The sequence below is a fragment of the Mus pahari genome, chromosome 7, assembly GCF_900095145.1.
Source record: "Mus pahari chromosome 7, PAHARI_EIJ_v1.1, whole genome shotgun sequence".
Taxonomy (NCBI): domain Eukaryota; kingdom Metazoa; phylum Chordata; class Mammalia; order Rodentia; family Muridae; genus Mus; species Mus pahari.
Genome location: NC_034596.1, coordinates 85428972 through 85448517, shown reverse-complemented (window position 1 = coordinate 85448517; position 19546 = coordinate 85428972). Strand labels below are relative to the sequence as shown.

Sequence of the window (19546 nt, the reverse complement as noted above, 5' to 3'; positions counted from 1 at the left end):
AAAAAAAAAAAAAAAAAGAAAGAAAACCCAAAGGCCTAAATAAAATAAAATACTTAATTTAGTTTTCAAAATCATACATATAGAAGAAAATAAAACCAACATCGTAGCCAAAACAAATTAAGCAGAAGGATAGCAAATAATACCTACAAGGCATTCACAATATAAGAACACAAAGAAAAGAGAAATAACAATATAGAACATGGAGAGAGAGGGAGAGAGAGAGAGAGAGAGAGAGAGAGAGAGAGAGAGAGAGAGAGAGAGAGAGAGAGAGAGAGAGGTAGAATTTCAACATAGGCAAAATAATTTAAATTATAACAGAAAAGCATACCATATTAATTTATAGTCAACTTACATCAACAAATTGCCCGCATGTTTTTTGGCATGGAAGAAAAAAATTTACAAAAGAAAGTTGTGTAAGAATGCTCTTGGACAAATAGAATTGCCACATTCTTGAAACTTGCTTTTTCTGTTGTTGTTATTGTTGTTGTTGTTGTTGTTATTTCTTAAAAACTTTTGAGCAAAATGTCTAATTTTTCAAATATAGTAATTTACAACAGAGGATGATACGGGGAGGCAACAACACATACATTCACACCACGTAACATGAAAAGAAAAAAGTCTGCACTTTAACAATTTTTACTTTGGAGGGACTTAGGAGGGCATTGGTTTTTAAATTTAAAATAATTCTCCTTTCTATAACTGAAAATGGAAAAAATATAATTTGCCTTTAAAAAAATCTATGCATCTATGGGGTTTGGAATGAATTTCTTCATTGTAACTTTTCCAATATATATTTAGATTTTTATTGTCTTTTTTGACAAATTTTAGATTTTCCTTAATTTAGAGGAATGGGTGACAGCACATAAATTTTAACAACGCTAAAGAAGGGGGGAGTATGGGAAAGGAGGGGTGTGGAAAGGGGAGGGGTGTGTCTATGAGTGTACTACACAGGAGATGAAGATGAGAGGGGTAAATGTGTAAGTGAGTCGCCATGTCCATGTAAGGGCGGCACGGAGTGATCTAGCTGCATTAGAGCTTCTGGCTGTAAGGAAGGGATGGGCAATATACAAAAACAAATGAGCCTACACATGCCCATCTATGGAAATCAAGAACAGAACTCTAACACTGACAATCTCACACACCCTAAGCTGCAACTTCTTCAACATGCAATTATTACGAAATCATTACAGTTTCATCATTAGATTTTCAAATCATAAAAGCACTTAAACTTTTTTTTCTCCTCCTCAAAATAGACAAAGTACATAAAATAATATTACTAATATCAAGATCAAAAGGTTAAAAGCAAAATCAAGGAGACTAGAGTTATGCATTCAAGTTGAACAACTTCATGGGCAGTCCCACAGCCTCATCTACAGCTGGGAGTGGAGAGATCCACAGAGGGGATGAGAGGTAGTGTGGAGCAGAGAGCCCACATACCAGGATGCTATTGAGTCTTACATACAGAAATGGTATGTTCCAAATGACATCATCCACCTTGCACAAGCCACCCATGATTTATACTACTGCCAATGAGACTGGCTCATCTGAAAGGAGAGGATGTGAGGTCCTGCAGCTGAAGTTGTTCCATATTTAAAGAAAGAGTGTAAAAAACAAAACAAAACAAAACTGTAGAACACAATTCATAACTTTTTCTCATCATTTTGGAAAATCAACTCTAAAGATAAAGATCTAGCAGTTAAAAAAATACATTGATATATATATATGTATATAATACAAAAACATTTAATTTCCAAACAAGAAGGGAGAAAATAACAAAAAGATTTTTGTAAAAGAGATGAACAACCAGATGCACACGCTAAGAAGGCACAGACAGAGCAGTCAGGGGACATGGCTTTATATTCACATTGTTTTTGCTGGCTTTTATTTGATTATTTTAGATTTGGATCATTGATCCCCACTTTTGTGACAGCCAAAATTGAAAACAAATTTCGATATTTCTTTGGAAGTTGAATTTTGATTTTGTTTCTCTTAAAAAAAATAAAAAGGGCGTGCAGTCTGGATGTACGTCCTAAGAAGACAGTTCAAAGAGAAGGCGGATATTGTCTATCACCCCTGAACAGTTGGGATGTCAATCAAGTTAACACATGCTTAAAGTAAGTTGCATTTAGGGAAAATAGAGAAACAGAACAACAAGCTGGGTTAAGGTAGAGAGGTCAGCAAGACAAAACCAATTTGTGGTGGGAAAGAGGAACTGAGTTCTGATTCAAGCTTTTCCAGTAGGGGCGAAACACTGCAGAGGACTTCCTTTCAGGTTTTAGGTTTCAGGTGTATTGTGTGACTCTCTCTCTCTCTCTCTCTCTCTCTCTCTCTCTCTCTCTCTCTCTCCTCTGTGTGTGTGTGTGTGTGTATGTATGTATGTATGTATGTATGTATGAGAAAAGGAGCCTGTAATGAAACGAACTGAAATAAAATATAGCAGCTCCCCAGTTGTTTGGAACTTCTTCAGGGAACTTGCCTAGAAGGTATACTTTATAAGGTGTATCAGGACTACAGTAACATTATTACTTCATGAGTATCCTTATGTTTTTTCTCCAAACTGAAAGAGTACCAATGGTTTACAACAGTATATCAAACTATGCCTAGTGTGAATGGAAGAATAACTGATGTCCAAAGAAGACATTATCAGCATCAGTATCTATAATTCTGACCACGATGCATTCATTGTGCCTGAGGGAAATGATGTCAATTTTCTAGAGACTAATTTGAGAAGAGAGAAATCATTATATCCAATCTACATTAAGAGAAGTAGACAAGATCCTCTGAATGTCTTAAACCTGTGTGCACACGTGTTCGTGTGGTATGTGTGTGAGCATTGAGAGATAGATATTTTAAAAAGGATGAAAGGAAAGAGGTTTTAACAAATGGCCTCATCCCCTACTGGAAGAGATCACTGAAATTATAAACATTATTATATCCCTGTGAGAACTATAATTTTCAACCAAGGACTGGGAAACCCGGGTAGGCGAACCCCAAAGGTACGACACTTGAGAGCACGTGGGTCTGACAGCCAATTCCAACCACTTCAAAGAACCCCTTTGGGTGACTTTGACAAATTGAATAAATTTTAAAAATGAGGCCAACTTCTGCCCCCTAGGAGACGCCCCTTTTATTATTTTATTTTAAACAGAATTGTAGTAATATGTCCCCATGGGTCAGTCCGTACCAAGATTTTTAGTCTCTGGTTTAATAATGTTAATCATTATTTTTGGAACTTCACAAAGTGCAGCTGGAATGTTTCTATATGGAAGGAAGACAATTCCAATATTAAAATAAAAGAAAAAACCCTTGTCATTTGGTTGAGCTTTTAACTATCAGTAGTTTTAATGGTGAATTTTATTTAATGAGAAAATCTGGGAATCGCTAAGGTAACCAACTGGTCTTAAGGCATCTCAGAAGACTTCCATTGGTGATATTCACATTGACTACTTGTTGTTTCTCAGGTCACTATTGAAAGCAGAAGACAAAGCTTGTCTACATGCAAAAGTTGAAGACTGCAGCCCTACCAGGGTATTCAGATCCCAGGATAATGGGTGGTGTTTGCATGAATCTATCATCAATTTGGGTCCCCTAGGGTTTTTATGGAGTAATTTGCCTATTTCAAAAATGCTTGTTTTAAAACCCTTACAAAGTAGGACACCGCTTATTCTCCAGAAATCACTGGTTTGGACAATTCAATACACTAAAATTTAGGGTTGGCACTTTGCAAATTAAAAAAAAAAAAAGGGGGGGGGGAGGATGTATTTCTTTTTAAATCCATGGAAGCCATAATTTCAAAGAAAGCCAAAACACCCTGGATGTAGAGAGCATATCAATTTTTACAATACAAGTTAGTATCCAGTCATTAGTAGCCAAATGTGAAACTGCTTTGCTCTCTAATTCAATACACAAAATAATACTGTTAATCATTCTTAGTCATGGCATAGTTTCATGCTTATTGTTCATTATCTATCTATAATCACTTTAAATTTTCAACAAGTTTATGTTATTTATTTATAGCCCTTCTAAATGTTAATAATGTGTTTCAGTTATATTTGCCTTTGAGAACAAATAATACAGTAATTCTATTTAAAATAGCATATTCTGGTGTAACCATTTTTATCTCAGCATGTCTAATAGCCCTATCAAAATGGAAAATATAATGCTTACAAAGAAAGTAGTATAAGCTAGAATTTCACAGGTCAGAACTCATTGTGGCAAGTTCTATCCCACTGAAGGCACACGTTTCTAAACTACTGGGTGGAGATGGACCTGGAAAAGCTGGTAGATATACTCACCTAGCTTGAGGTCAAGCCTTACCTATCTTGGATGCAGGTCCTCCTAATAAGACATATCTTAAACACAAAAAGGTAGAGGGCCAATGGCAAAGCTCAAATGAATGGTAGTAAATTTCAATAAATACTTGACTTTCCCACTCAGAATATTAGGGGGGTGGGGAAACAGGCAGCTTTCTCAGGAGTCTCATTGCAAATTTGAAAACTTATAGCTGCACCAAGGAGCTCAGAGATCATAGACTTAAAGATTTTCAAATTGTTTGCAGTAGATTTATAAACAAATGATTATGACTTTTTTTAATGTCTACACAAAGGAGAGGAGTCTAATGGGAGAAACAACAGCTCAATTCTAGACACACATTGTCCTAGAATGAAAATTTTGGCTTTGCACAGATGTGGAATCTGAAGAGAGTCTGGCTAAGTTCTTTGAGTCAGTGCGAGCCTCCCTATACCTTGACATGTCATGGTATTGTCCCCAAGCACACTGTAACAAAACTTGTTTTACATATGGTACTTGTTCCTAAGTAAAAATGTTTAGTAGCTTGTTTTTAATGCTAAACAAAAGGTTCATGCATTATTTGTTTCAGACAGAAGAGTGCAGACATAATCAAATCCAATACTCAGACCTTCATTTCTGTGTTAATAATCGCTGGTTCATCTTCATTTTCTAACTTAAAAGAGTAGATAAGAATGCATAAGGCATTCAAGAAGGCATTATTATGTCTTAAAAATTAGTAAGATAGCTGAGCCTACAGATAGCAGCAAATGTTTAGACATGTGTCTGAGTTTTATCGTGTTTCTTTAGGTCTATCCTGCACTCTCCATTCTTCTTGTGAACATACTCTATCCTGAACTGACTATAAACTATTAGCTCAGTGTTCCAGCAAGCCTAATTTGTTTTCTCATTTATGTTAGATAAATTATAAACAATTTGAGGGAAAGGATAGCATCTTCTTATTTACATTTATTTTCACACAAAGTAGAAAATACTTATTCAAATGTTTATTTGAATAATTTGACTTTCTTACCTCCTTGTCCTCACCTTAGCCTCTGTATTCCATAAAGACAATCACATTAATATCACTGACGTGCATTGGTTTAAGATTGCGCTCTCATACAGAGAATAGAGACTTTGAGTCAGAGACCCTAAATATTAGTCTTCGCTGTACTGCAGAAGAACTTATTAGACATACAATAAATTCATTCATGCTGTTGAGTCTATTTCCTCACGTATGATGCAAAAATTATGTTGTCTGCTCAATTAGTCCACCTCACAGAGTGGATTTGCACATCTAATAAGATTTTAAATGTGAAAGTGTTTTTAAATTCTAAAGGGCTTTGCACATGGTTGCTACTATTATCTTCAAGGACTGTTAGCAGCAACATATGCAACAGAGGAAGCTGGGTCCCAGGCAATCAAGATCAATGTTATTTCAAATGTGATCTTTGGAGTGTTTACTTCAGTAACAAAATCTAACCTCAATCCAAAACCCTGACTATTACAGACATAATGACATCTTTCCAACCCTGTTTCCACCTCTTCTAGTAATATTGCCTTCTCAATGCTTAACTCACTCAACTTTAAATGGTGAGTGTATGTTATTTACACACATAATATTATAACCACTTTATTAAACTTGCATAGGTTAGAAACAAGCTCTGATGAGGTCATATTTAAATGCATCCTCATCAGGATATATTTATTGTGCAGCAAGGTTACAGACCTAGGAGGGGTCTCTGGTCCTCTGTCTTATCAATCTACGTAGATTATTAAAGACACAATGAGAGATAAAAATTAAAGAAAGAAAACTCCTCAAACCCTTTGGAAACAATCCTGGCCAATGCTGGAACAGTGAGGTAAAATGAGAACATGAAAGAATGAGGGGAAGTTAGGAAGTATTTCACTTTCTTTTTTCCCCCAAAGTATTTAATACCAGCTAAGATGTACAAATGGGAAACAACCGTTTAAAAATGGCCAAGCATTTTCTGTGTGTGTGTGTTGTGGTGGTGGTGGGGTGTTACTGTTTTGCTTTAGTGGTAATCAGTTATTAATATAAGTGAGATCTTCTTTACCCATGGTAATTATAAGCTCCTTGATGCACAGGTTGACCTTTATGCTTTTGTTCTATTTTTAATCTGTTTAACATAGATGCATCTAATATAAATTTTGTTGAACTGAACTACAAAATAGAATGGCTTGGTAAGAATTAGAGCTCTGCTTTGGGAAGCTGGGAAAGAAGGAGATGTTTGAAAATGTCATTTCTCCTGACACTAGTTTCTTCAGTCAAGGAGAGAATGAAGTGACCTCTAAGCTGTGAACTTAGTCACCTCTCCCTTCTTCCTTGTTTTGCTTCTATGTAGTTTTAGGGTTTATGGATGCATATTGCTTATTATAATACTATTATAGGTGAGATAAAAATACCCACTTTATAAGTATTTAAAAATCCCATCGTGCTAGTCACGAATGGACATTCTTCTGTCTGAGGTGATTTTCCTCTCCAGCTTAAATAGTGTAAGATTGCACAGTCTGCATTTTTCCTGCCCTGATCACACTAATCCAGCCAGCTCTTAGCTGGCCTGAGATTTAGCTTTGGGGTTCTATTCCCAATGAGCAAATAGTGTTTTCTTTGATGTTCTACTGCTTCCATGTTGTCTGCCTTGCAATAGGCCCAGACTCACCAGAGCTGAAGACTCTAGACCAAGAGCTCTGAAACCATCAAGCAAAATAAGTCCATTTACCTTAGGCTGATTTTCTAAAGGGTTTGGCCACAGAGGTAAGAAAATAACTAACACAAGAAAACCAAGAAGAAGGAAGACCAAAGTGTGGATTCTTCATTCCTCCTTAGAATAGGGAACAAAATATCCATGAAAGGAGTTACAGAGACAAAGTTTGGAGCTAAGATGAAAGGATGTACTATCCAGAGACTACCCCACCTGGGGATCCATCCCATCATCAGCCACCAAACCCAGACACTATTGCACATGCCAGCAAGATTCTGTTGAAGGGACCCTGATATAGCTGTCTCGAATGAGGCTATGCCAGTGCCTGGCAAATATAGAAATGGATGCTCACGGTCATCTATAGGATGGAACACAGGGCCTCCAATGGAGGAGCTAGAGAAAGTACCCAAGGAATTGAAGGGGTCTGCAAACTTACAGGTGGAACAACATTATGAACTAACCAGTACCCTCAGAGCTTGTGTCTCTAGCTGCATATGTAACAGAAGATGGCCTAGTCAATCATCATTGGGAAGAGAGGCCCCTAGGTCTTACAAACTTTATATGCCCCAGTACAGGGGAATGCCAGGGCCAAGAAGTGGGAGTGGGTGGGTAGGGGAGCAGGGCGGGGGGAGGGTATAGGGAACTTTCGGGATAGCATTTGAAATGTAAATAAAGANAATATCTAATAAATTAAAAAAATATATAACTAACATACTTAGAATTTCTTAATTTTCCTAGTGATACAGGCTAGCCCCTTAGCTTTAAACATCATAGATAGGGTGGGAATTTTTAAAACTCCCATCACAATTCTAACTTGACATATCTGCTTGCCTACACAATATTTCAACTTTGATAATCTAAGAGACACCTTGAAGTCAGCCCCAGCTGACCTGTGATATTACCCTGTTTAGCCTTTCACCCATCGAGGTCTTCTTATATTTGGATTGGACTCCACTGTACAGCACTCTAGGTAGTCCTTTTACTTGAGTCTCTGGCTGACCTTGCCTCAAGAATGTATTCCTCCCAAATTTCTTTCCTAAATTCTAGATATATATTCCAAGGGGAAAGCCTCCGATGAACTCTTCCTTTGTGAACAAAAATGTCTGCTTTCCTTCAGTCTCACTCCTTCACCCCATGTAGTGTAAGTGACCCCAACCCATCATTTGGTGTCCATGATAGTCTAGTATTTCCACTTTTAAAATTAAAAAGTGATTAATGTATAGTTTTATGGGTATGGATGTTTTGCCTCCATGTATGTCTATACATCAAATATGTGCCTGTTGTTCGCAGAAGCTAGAAGGTATCAGATCCTCTAGGACTAAATCCCCTGTAGTTGTGAGCAGCAATATAAGTGCTGTGAATTGAATGTAGGTCCTCTGGAAGAATAGCAAGTGCTATCAGCCTTTGAGCCCTCTCTTGGCTCCCTTTTCTGCTTTGGCTCCGTAAAGTACATTTTCCATACGAAGGCCTGAGTGACTCTCAAAATAAATTATATAATTTACTAAGAAGAATTTTGTGTAGCAAAGCAAACAACAAAATAAAAAGTCAAGCTACAGACTGATAAAAATGAAAACCATATTGCCAAAGAGTCAATAAGTTAAGGTTTGTAGAGAAATGCCCTGATTAGTAGTATGAAAGCAAATACATCAACTTAAAAATAGGTAAGGGGTACAGATTAGCACTTCTTCAAAACCATAAAAATGTCCAACAAACAAAAGAGACATGGTCAACAGAGAACATTAGACTGAATGAAATAAACAAGAGAGAGAAAGAGAGAAAGGGAGAGAAATGGACAGAAAGAAACAAAGAAAGGAACAGAGAGACTGATTCAGAGCACATGCACATGTATATGTGTTTGTGTGTGCAAGAGAGAGAGGGAGAGGGAGGGGGAGAGGGGGAGAGGGAGAGGGAGAGGGAGAGGGAGAGGGAGAGGGAGAGAGAGAGAGGGAGAGGGAGAGAATGTGTGTGTGCAAAATATTGCATGACTCCACTTGTATGTAAAATAGTTTTTTTAAGAATGAAATAAACAATATTCAGAGATAGGAGGTGAAGGGTTGGCTATCAAAGGAGTAGACACAGGTAAAGAAATGAGACAATATAGACCAAAAGAATAGAAAATAACAGTAGAATCAACAAATCTAGAAGTCTCAGTTCAACAGGGGGACAAAAGTTAATGATAGTGTATTATACTCTGCATCTCAACTAAATGAGTGCATTATAAGTTCCCTTGTCACAGGGGAAAGCTAAGTAACTAGCCATGATGAATGTGTTTGTCTTGAGTAACTGTTTATGCAATTATGTATTATAAAGATGAATTATATATTTTTTCTACATATTTTCTATACATATTGCGAAAGCATGTTATATTCATTAAGTGTATCATAGCATGTGTATTAAGTCACTTTTCTCCTTTAGAGTCCCACAAGCTTCTCCAAACAAAAGGTTTGTGCTTTTATCTAGCACACAAGATCTGTGAATCATGCTAGCTGGTTCTAGCCTCATTTTCCAGCGTTTTTCCTGACCCACAGGTCTCAGGTTCTGGACATACATTTTGCTTCTGTCATAGGAAAACACATATCTTTGATCCTTCTCTGAATGACCCTTTCCTTGACTGAGCTCTCTCCTGTACTTTGTGTTTTCCTCTAAGCCTTTGGGAACTTTGCTAGTAAAACCGCTGCCCACTTTTAATGCCAGCCCCGGTATACTCATTCTTCAGTACAGGATTTACAAGCTAACTCTTGGCCATTTATCTCTTTCCTCACATTCCTATGGTCACACAGTTTTATAAGAGCAGAGATTTGGTATACTTATGTGTTCTCCTTAGTTCAGTCACAGGCACATAGTAGAACCCATCACACTGAGATAGGTAACCATCCTCCCAGCAGCCTGAAAGTCCCCTTCCAAAGGAGACCATTCACTTTTATTACAAAGCCTTTCATAGCTCCTAGCATGGTGCTTTGCTCACACAAGGCAGGCAGTTGATGTTTTATAAACAAATTATTGAGCCATTGCTATTTGTGTATCATTTTTCTTTCATTTACTCTTTTCTATTCAAGAAGGAGCTTTGTAACTGGACTTTCCCATCCACAGGTAGCTTAAAATCCCTTCTGAAATATATAATATCTTCTAACTTCTTGTCACCTTCATTAACCGGGACAGGGATGGTTATTTAAAGCTCAGGGTCTCCTTTGAAACAAGGAGATGCATTGTTTTGTTCTATATCCCCGTGAGTGATTTGTCATATAGAGGCACGATAACATGTACATATATATGGGGCTGTTTAACATTGATGACCGTCTTCAGGCAATGGAATAATGGGCCAAATAGATTATTACCAGAGAAAGGGCGACCAGGGTGAACACAGGCTTTGTTATCCTTTCCTGCTGAGGTCTTGCAGCTCCGAAAAGCAGAACTGGGTAGCAGTGGGAAATTTACTCTCGACTGGTACTATGATAGTTCAGAATTATGTTTACAGAGTAATGAATTATTCAAGAAGGCTTACTTTGATTATGCTTTCTACAGAACTGATGTCTTCTGGCCTTATGACCAGAATTCTGCCCATGATTTTATTGGTGTTCCCTGGATGATTGCAACTAGACATTGCCAGTGTGTTGCTTTAGCTTTGAAAGAGCTTGAATTTTTGTTTTGTTTAGTTTTGCTTTGCTTTGCTTTGTTTGATAGGGTTTATCTGGACAGGCCCAGCAATCGGACCTCTTCCTGTAGGCCAGACACTGGCATCAAACAAAGGGACCCTCCTCCCTCTACCTCCTGAGTGCTAGAAGTGGGTGTGTGTACCACCAACCACTCAGTTAGAAACATGAACTCTCTAGGTCATCCTCTGGAAATAATTGAGCTGGACAACATAGTACAATAAGACTCATTTTATCATTTACTCTGAAATCTATCTCTGTTGCAAAGAATGCAGAGATTATCAAATTAAATAGACCACTGTGCCTTCTTAGTCAATGGAAGTTAGTCCTATGAAAACAAAAAGAAAATCTTGCCCAGAAACTATGCACTTGACATAAAGGGATGTATTATTACTTTATGGGTTTGATTCCATCCGAATTAAGCTTCAAGTAGGTGTCTTATGGGAGGAGACTTCAAAGAGGCTTGCGTAGGCAAGAGAGATATCTTAGCTTCTTCTTCTTGTTTTTTTGTTTTTTGTTTTTTGTTTTTGGATTCAAGAAGGAAGTTGTGGAAAAGTTCTTAGTTATTCAAAAATATCAATAAACTTAGGTGTCTAGATTTTTATGACAAGTGTTTAGGGTCAAGTATATGTGACCAAGAAAATCGTTGGCCTAGTGATTTCCTTTAACATATGAGAAAGAACATATAAATTACAATTGTGAATAAGTTGTAATCATTTAGTAAAAACATTAATTAGTAATAAGACTCCTAGAGGAAAGTGTTTTTAAAAGCATCGGCAATTTACTCTGCTAGATATTGCAAGAATAAATGTAAATGATTTATGTAAGAATTAAAATTATATCCTAAATATCAGTCAATCAGGGCTTCAATAAGCTAAATTATTTATTCAGAATCACACAACTGAGCAGCTGGATAGCTGTAACTGAACATGTCCCTGTAAGCTTTCATTGCAATTATAATGCCACTTTTAAACAAATATTACATTTTTTGTCTTATGTTCTCAAAAAAAAATTCCATTCTCCACAAAATTGAAAAGTATAAATAAGTTAGTCTTAGACAAAACAAAAATTCCACAGGGTGATGTGGTGGTCCTAGGGTCACTGGAGACATGTTTCACACATGTTGGAGATATATGAGTCATAACAACATAATGAGAATTGATATCAAGATGGGTACTAAAGACTAACTTTGATCCATAGCCTGAGGGTCACCTGGCCCATGCCAAGTCAATCTTCCAGATAAAGATAGTTAGCGACAGGATGTCAGGGAGAGACTAAGAAGCTGAAGTTTAAAAAAATTCTCCTAAGGCTTTGTTTGTTTGTTTTTTGTAGGGATAACGTTTATATGTACTATGGGAAGATGTGTCTCTTTCCTTCCTTGCCTTCTTGATGCACTTTGTGATTAGTTAAAATAAAAACCCTACGTCCTGTAGCCCAAGGCAAAATAAAAGTTCAGACACCTGGCAGAGACAGGAACTCTGGAAAAGAGTCAGGTGTGGGAGATTTACCACCAAAATGTGGAGGTAGTTGGAAACTGAGAAGAGGTAACCAGCCACGTGGCAGAACTTAGATTAGTATAAGTGGGATGATTGAGTTCCGGGCTAGTTGGGAACAAGCCTAGCTTAAGTCCAAAGCTAATAGTGAAAATAAGCTTCCGTGTCATTATTCAGGAATTGAGGCAAACATAAAAAGACCAGTGGTTACAGTTTCTCTGCAAAATCCAGTTCGGAGTCAGCATTCTAGATTCTGTTATATTTACTCTTTTCATATGGAAAGGATGTATAGTAGGCCTCGGTTAATAATACAGGTGAAAAAAGACAACTATCTTTTAGTGGTAGCTACACTGATCTCAGATGTAATCTAACTTTAAATGACTAGCATAAATCATAAGCATTCCTGTTTGTACGGTGGGTGTAATTTGCACTCAGAATTGACTTGAATAGAAGATAAGATATAGAACATAATTTCAAAAACATGACAAGGTTAATAATTATCTTTCTGGCAGAACAAAATTTATCTAATAGTTTCTAAATAGAATTTAGATCTGAACAATCATTATTATTTTATATTCTCTCTATTCTGGGATTATTGTTGTGAAAGCTTTGGATGTCAAATAAGTACCCAGTGAGATGACGTGCAATTTGGTTAGTTGGCTACTTCTTCAGTGAACTTTAATGAAATCACTAGTGCTCTCTGGATATTTCTGTCCTGATCTGATTTCTATCTGATTATATTTCATATATAAAACTCATGCTACATCCCAATCCATCAATGGCTATAAACAAAGTTCTTAAAAGAGCCATAATTTTGGAAGATAGCATCATTTCTGTTTATTTCTTCATATTTTATTCTGCATTGCATGTTAACTCTATTAAACAAGGTTATGGAAGGACATAATTTTGTTGTTTTGGACTGATCCTATGCTAGGTCCTGGAAGGAAAGAAGAAACCATGAGGGAGTCTCTTGTGCTAAGTGCTATGTAATCAAACTGAACTCAGAAATAGGCCACTTTCAGAGAGGGGGTGGGCTAGAAGGGGAGAGGGGGAGGGGAGAGAAAGACTCTTTTTTTTTTTTNGGGGAGAGAAAGACTCTTTTTTTTTTTTTTTTTTTTTTTTTTTTTTTTTTTTTTAGCATATAAAGGAAGTTTCTTCCTTTTAAACCCTGTAAGATAAGCAGCTCTCAGATTACAACTTCACTTCTTCCTTCCTGTTTCTGGTCTCTTCATCATGTTTCCCCTCCAAAGCTGTTCTTCTCATCTCGGGTGAATAATCATTATGTTTTATAGCATGAGGGGAGACTTGATGTTACAATGATGGATGTGGCCAATAAGTCTTGCATTGAAATTTGTTGCAATTTTGTCTTTTGGCAGGCTCGAACATGTGTGCCCACAATTCATTGTAGGGCATTAAGAAAAGTGTCTTTTGAACGTGTTGAGTATGCATAGAATCTTTTTCTTTTTTTTTCAGGTGTCATCCTCATTGATTTTCTGAAACATGTCTCTTAGTGACTCAGCCTGACAATTTGGCTTGCTTGCCTGGCCAGAGAGTCCCAAGGATTCACATGTTTCTACCTCTCCAGTGCTCACATTATAAGCATGTATCACACCAACCATTTTTACATAGATTCTCGGGATCAAAGTCAGATCTGTATCTATGTATAGGGAGCACTTTGACTGCTGAAGGCATCACCTCGATAGCCCCATCCCTGGGAACAAAAGTGCTGGGGGTGTCTGCTCACTTTTCATGTCTCTTCTTTCAAAGAATATTCACCTTCCCTAGTTATGTCTCCAAGGGCACTGCTCTCAGGTAAACGTGAACAGATCTTCTTTGAGTTTTTGCAAATTTAGTGAATATGTAACTTGATTTTTAAAGCTTAACGCTACATCTGAGGGCCATCTGAGGTAGTATAGGAAAACGAAAGTTGTGGAAACATTAAGGATTTACTTTTCAGCAACTGTGCCATGTTCAGTTAAGAAAGTCATGGTAAAATTCTGAAACCCACTTATAACCCCCCTCTCTCTTAAGCACGAGCTATGCATGTTCACATGTGGAGTTTCCCTGTAGGAAGCCTACTCATAAACTTCATTCCTGTTTCATAATAATCATCGAGAACAATATTTCTCCTAGTATGACTAGCCCCCCCAAAAAATGTTTATATTTTTAACTTCACTCTAAGTGGGTAAACTGTACTCAGTTTTAATTTAAAACTCTTAAAAGGATGAGTATTGTTTCCACCAAAACTATAGTATCTAGGACTTGTGTATGTCATTTGTGTTTTCCTTTCTCAAAACAGGATACTTCATAAAGCATATATAATATATAATTTGCTAGGAATGCTCTGTCTTGCACAACAGGTGAAATTCATTGACAGGGGCCAGTTACTACAATCAATCTTACTCTCTGGTTAAATACAGGAAAAGAAGCAACTATCAAAAAATAAAAGCAGTTTATAGTGTACCCTGTGAAATTGAGGCGTGGGTGGAAAGAGAGATAGAAATATTCACACGAGGCTTCACTGTTGGGAAATACCTACATTTTAGGCAACTGGCTAGCACACAGTCCTGAAGACTGTTTTAGAAGGAGAGAAAATTCAAAGGAAGGACTTACTAAGGTGGAAGCCTCCAGAGAAAAATTCTCTGATACTTAAAAAAAAAAAAAGAAAGAAAGAAAGAAAAGAAAAAAGAAAAGAAAAGAAAAGAAAAGACATCCAAGGCTGTTAGAGGTTTAAAAAAAAAAAAAAGAGGGAAAGGAAAAAAAAAAAAAAAAAAAAAGAATTGACTCCATAAAGCAGTAGCAGTGACGATTTGTGGCCCAGAGGAAAAACCTCACAGAGAAGCAGAAGATGGGAATATCTGTTCAATATGTTTTCAGAGAAGCTGGAGAGATAAGGAGAATTGGCTGCTGCTGGGCCTTTCCCCACAGGTTATACATCCTACTAACAAGCACAGCTTCCAGAAAGCAAGCTCTCCTGACCTTGTTAGAGAAGACACAACATTAAGAAGCAGGACTTGAAGGCTCGACTGCCTGGCTGGCTGTATGGCTTCAAGCAAATGACTTAAATTCTTTTCTGCCCATTTTTTTTCCAGGCTGTAAAAACGAAGTTGCATAATAATTCAATGAAATGGCTTAAAGAAAATAAGTGTCGTTGTGAATAAAACTCAAAATTGCTCCCCCCAAATTTGCACTATCAATTGCTGAATATTTCACGTAAATTATAGTTACCGTTCCCTTAATATCATGTTACATTCATGGAGGCTTATGCTACATGTGATGTCTTAAGAATCAAAATGCAATTAACAAACATGTCACAGCATCTCTGCCTTGCTGCACCTTAGAAAATGTTGCTGATTCCCTTTCTTTAAGAGAGGTGAGAACATTCTGGAATAATGTGTGAAGTTAATATTATTACCTCCAATGCACAGGATGCAGACCTGAGCGTGTGGTAGGCAACAAATCGAAGGATGGGTGTTTGCAAGTTGATCCCCCACTGTGCAAACTAGCCTCTGCAAGGAGTCATTTGGAACAATGGGCTCCAAGAGAAAGACATAGGGGTTAGTGGGTCATCGATTTATTTTATTTTACGTTCTATACGCGTTACAGAAATAATACCGAATTTCCTATCTAGCAGCTCTTTGCTTTTAGAAGAAAGTACTTTTTGGTGACTAATTTTTATTGCTCTGGGACACTCTGCCCCTTTGTCCTTTGTTATATGTTACTGTTCAGACACTTGGAGTTTCCTGGACTCTTCAATCTAAGGTAATCAGAGACAGCATGGTGACAATTATCCACCTGTATGCTGAAGCTGCAAGCAGCTCTTTCTCCCTTGGAGAACTCCTATTACAATGGTGGCCAAACAAAAGAAATCCACATAAATTTTAGAAAGCATACCTTAAAGCACTGGGTCACATATGCTAGTCTTATCTATTGTCCAGAATACTGGATGGACTTTCTCAAGAGCCAGGCACTAAAAGCATACTGTTTTCCAGCTAAAGAAGGGCTCCTTATTTTTAACAAAATCCCATATCTTTTCTTTTCTTATTTTTTATACTTATTCTTTTTTTCATTTTTATTAGATATTTTCTTCATTTACATTTCAAATGTTACCCCCTTTCCTAGTTTCCTCTCTATACCCTCCCCCTGTCCTGCTCCCCAACCCACCCACTCCCACTTTCTGTCCCTGGCATTCCCCTGTACTGGGGCCTATAATCTTCGCAATACTAAGGGTCTCTCCTCCCATTGATTGCCAACTAGACCATCCTCTGCTACATATGCAACTAGAGACCCAATATCTGGGGGGTACTGGTTAGTTCATATTATTGTTCCTCCTTTAGTGTTGCAAACCCCTTTAGCTCCTTGGGAACTTTCTCTAGCTCCTTCATTGGGGGCTCTGTGTCCCCTCTAATAGATGACTGTGAGCATCCTCTTCTCTATTTGCCAGGAACTGGCATAGCCTCTCAAGAGATAGCTATATCAGGGTCCTGTCAGCAAAATCTTGCTGGAATATGCAATAGTATATGGGTTTGGTGGGTTTTTTTATGGGATGGATACCCAGGTGGTGCAGTCTCTGGATTGTAGGGAGCCACGGCCTCTCCCCTGGGCTACCCGAAGCCACATCTTATAGATGGCACCTGTTGGCTATGGAGCTTGTGGTAAACAGGTCCATATTTGGTGGTGACCTGGTTGCTGAGGCTGTGCGCCTGGTGAAGTGATATGGCCTGCCGCAATTGGTTGATGTGAATGATATAAAAGGGCTTGTAGCCCGGGGCTCAGGGGAGAAGATTGTTCAAGGTTCCTGAATAAACTGCTGAGAGAAGAGCTGGTGGTTGCGTCTTTCTTGCTGTGGTCGAGGGGGCGCACAACAAATGGTGGCCCATATGGTGATGCAACACTGGATGGTCCTTCTTTCCATCTCAGCTCTGAACTTTGTCTCTGTAACTCTTTCCATGGGTACAAAATCCCATTTCTTATGTGAGGGTCATGATTAACAATCATAAAGCTCAAAGACATTGTATAGTCACATGCTTCATTGTTAAAATCCTAACCAACTTTGCTTATAAAAAGTTTTTGTTTATGAAGGAGAATATGGCACTAGAGAGATGGCTTAGTCAATAAATTACATGTGATGCAAGCACAAGAACTTAGGTCGGATTTCTAGCATCCACATAAAATGCTGGGTGTATCCTGTATCCCCAGTACTGAAGGTTACTGAGGCAGGTGAATCTCTAGTCTAGGTTCACTGCCAATAAATATAACTAAACTGATGAGTTTCAAGTTCACTGTAAGATTTTTGTCTCAAAAAGTAAAAACATAAACCAACGGTAGAAGACAATGAGGAAAGGCATCTCAGATCAACCTCTGGTCTCCATATGCATAAATGGGCACACACCAACACACACACGTGCACCTGCAGACATATGTGTACAGTCCTCCATTAATAGGTACACAGCCCCCGCACCCCAGAATATAAACTCTAAGGCAATGGTCACATTCCAATTTGAATGACTACATCAGAGGCCACCAGTTTCTTTCTTTCATTCAAATCTTTCTGTTGAGTCACAAGGTAAATAATTATCCACTTATTCCCATACATCAAACTGCCATTCCCTTGGAAGACCTGCTATGAGTCATGCAAGACCAAACTCTCAGAACAAAGCCCCCCCCCCCCCGGCAAAATTAAATAAGTCAGCAAAATACAAATATTTAAATGCTAATTTTCCAAGTTAAAACTACTCTCTAGGGAGTAATATTAGATTCCTATTCTCATGAAAAATTAAGAGGAATCACATTATGGTATAGCATGAAGAGTTTATAAAAATATCATTCTGTAACCGAGAAAGTATCAAGGAGTAAGAACCACACATGGACAAGGAAGGACCTTGTCTCCTGTTCTCTTAAAACCTGGTTCCAAATCAGCAAATAAAGGTGGTGTGTATTTGTGATGTACAAGATAATGTATTGAAGTAAGTGCAAACTGTGAAATGGCTCAATTTCATTATTAAAGAGGACCCTACAGTAAGTTGTCGTCTGTGATGTGAAATACCTCCTTCTATTCTGGCTCCTCTGAAGATCAGGCATGATACTGAATGAGTCAAAGGGAGATGAAGGATGTCCTAATCTGACTGCTGTAAGCCCTGATAAACTATAGCTGGGAACTGAATGCAAACATCCATGGTTTTGACTTTACCATTCAAAACTATTTACTAGAAATTTAGAACACTGTACCAGGTAAATATTTTACCAGCCCCTTCTGTGTTATATGGTATTAGTCTTTAGTGGAGTTTAAATAGGACATAAGTGAGCGATCTTTGGGGAGACATAATTAGTATTTTCGGTAAATATATTTTCATATATGTTGTGTTTACTTGTGCAGCCTAGGAGTAAATAATTATCTACAGACAAAAATCTGGTTCAAAAATGGAAAGGTTCAAAGAAGTGATCCCACCTCTAGAATCAGATGTATCTTATCACATTTATCATACATCTTTTGGAGATAGGAGGACAGTGCTTAGGAACTCTGTGTCAGAGGAGGTGGTAGTGATAAAAATAAAAATATATGAAGAATGAGTCTGACTGGGATGTCAGCCTTTGCAATGGAGTTTGCTTCCTATGGTGGTATAGTAAATCTCATCATATTACTATATTTTCATAATTATATGTTTTTAAAGGTCTAAAATACATCCATAATTATAATTATATTCATTAATATAATATAACTGATATTACATATTAATTTATGTATTAATATCATATAATATGAAATGTGAGTATAGTTGGTAGGTTTGGACAGTTTTCCAAACATGAAACTGTTCTTACACAGTGATTTTTTTTCTATCTCATGACCTGGTTAGATGTGTTAACCCTAACATGTATGTTGTCTTGCTTTTACTTTCTCGGGCAGGCAGCCAGGACTGCTTCCCTCTATTCCTTACAAGATGCCTTTGCTTAGCAGATATGTAAGTGAAAATGCTTCCACCAGATTGCATAGAGTTTTGCACACCTGAGTCACTTTTCACTCCAAAATGCCCAATTAAATAATACTGTTATATTTGCATAATTATTCAATTTAGCTATATTGCTGAGCTACCAATCTAAATCCCCCCATTAAAAAGTGTGTATGTTAATGAATATAAAATTTTTGATTAGTAGCCATCTCGATGGGTGATCAGCTAATGGAGTGCCAGAGCAAACACAATCCCATTTAAAGAGGACTTGAGTGAATATAAACTTTTAAGAGCTGCCTTTATTTTAAAGATTATTAAAAAAAAAAAAAAAACTTTTATTTAAGATAATAGTGCCAGGCAGTGGTGGCATACACCTTTAATCCCAGCACTTGGGAGGCAGAAGCAGGTGGATTTCTGAGTTTGAGGCCAGCCTGGTCTACAGA

The 19546-nt window shown here is 37.5% G+C and overlaps 1 protein-coding gene across 43 annotated transcripts in view; it reads right to left on the bottom strand.

Moving 5' to 3' along the window:
• Positions 1 to 19546, bottom strand: part of Nrxn3 (neurexin 3) — a 1590688-nt gene that overhangs the window by 8930 nt on the left and 1562212 nt on the right. For 3 of the 43 annotated variants that reach the window (XM_029541261.1, XM_029541262.1, XM_029541263.1), the window contains one exon: positions 841 to 1042. The exons of the other annotated variants lie outside the window; for them this stretch is intronic. In XM_029541261.1, coding sequence (XP_029397121.1) covers positions 933 to 1042 — 110 coding nt within the window. In that variant the 3' untranslated portion in view covers positions 841 to 932. Of the gene's footprint in view, positions 1 to 840; positions 1043 to 19546 lie in introns of those variants that run through there. 43 annotated transcript variants of the gene reach the window in all.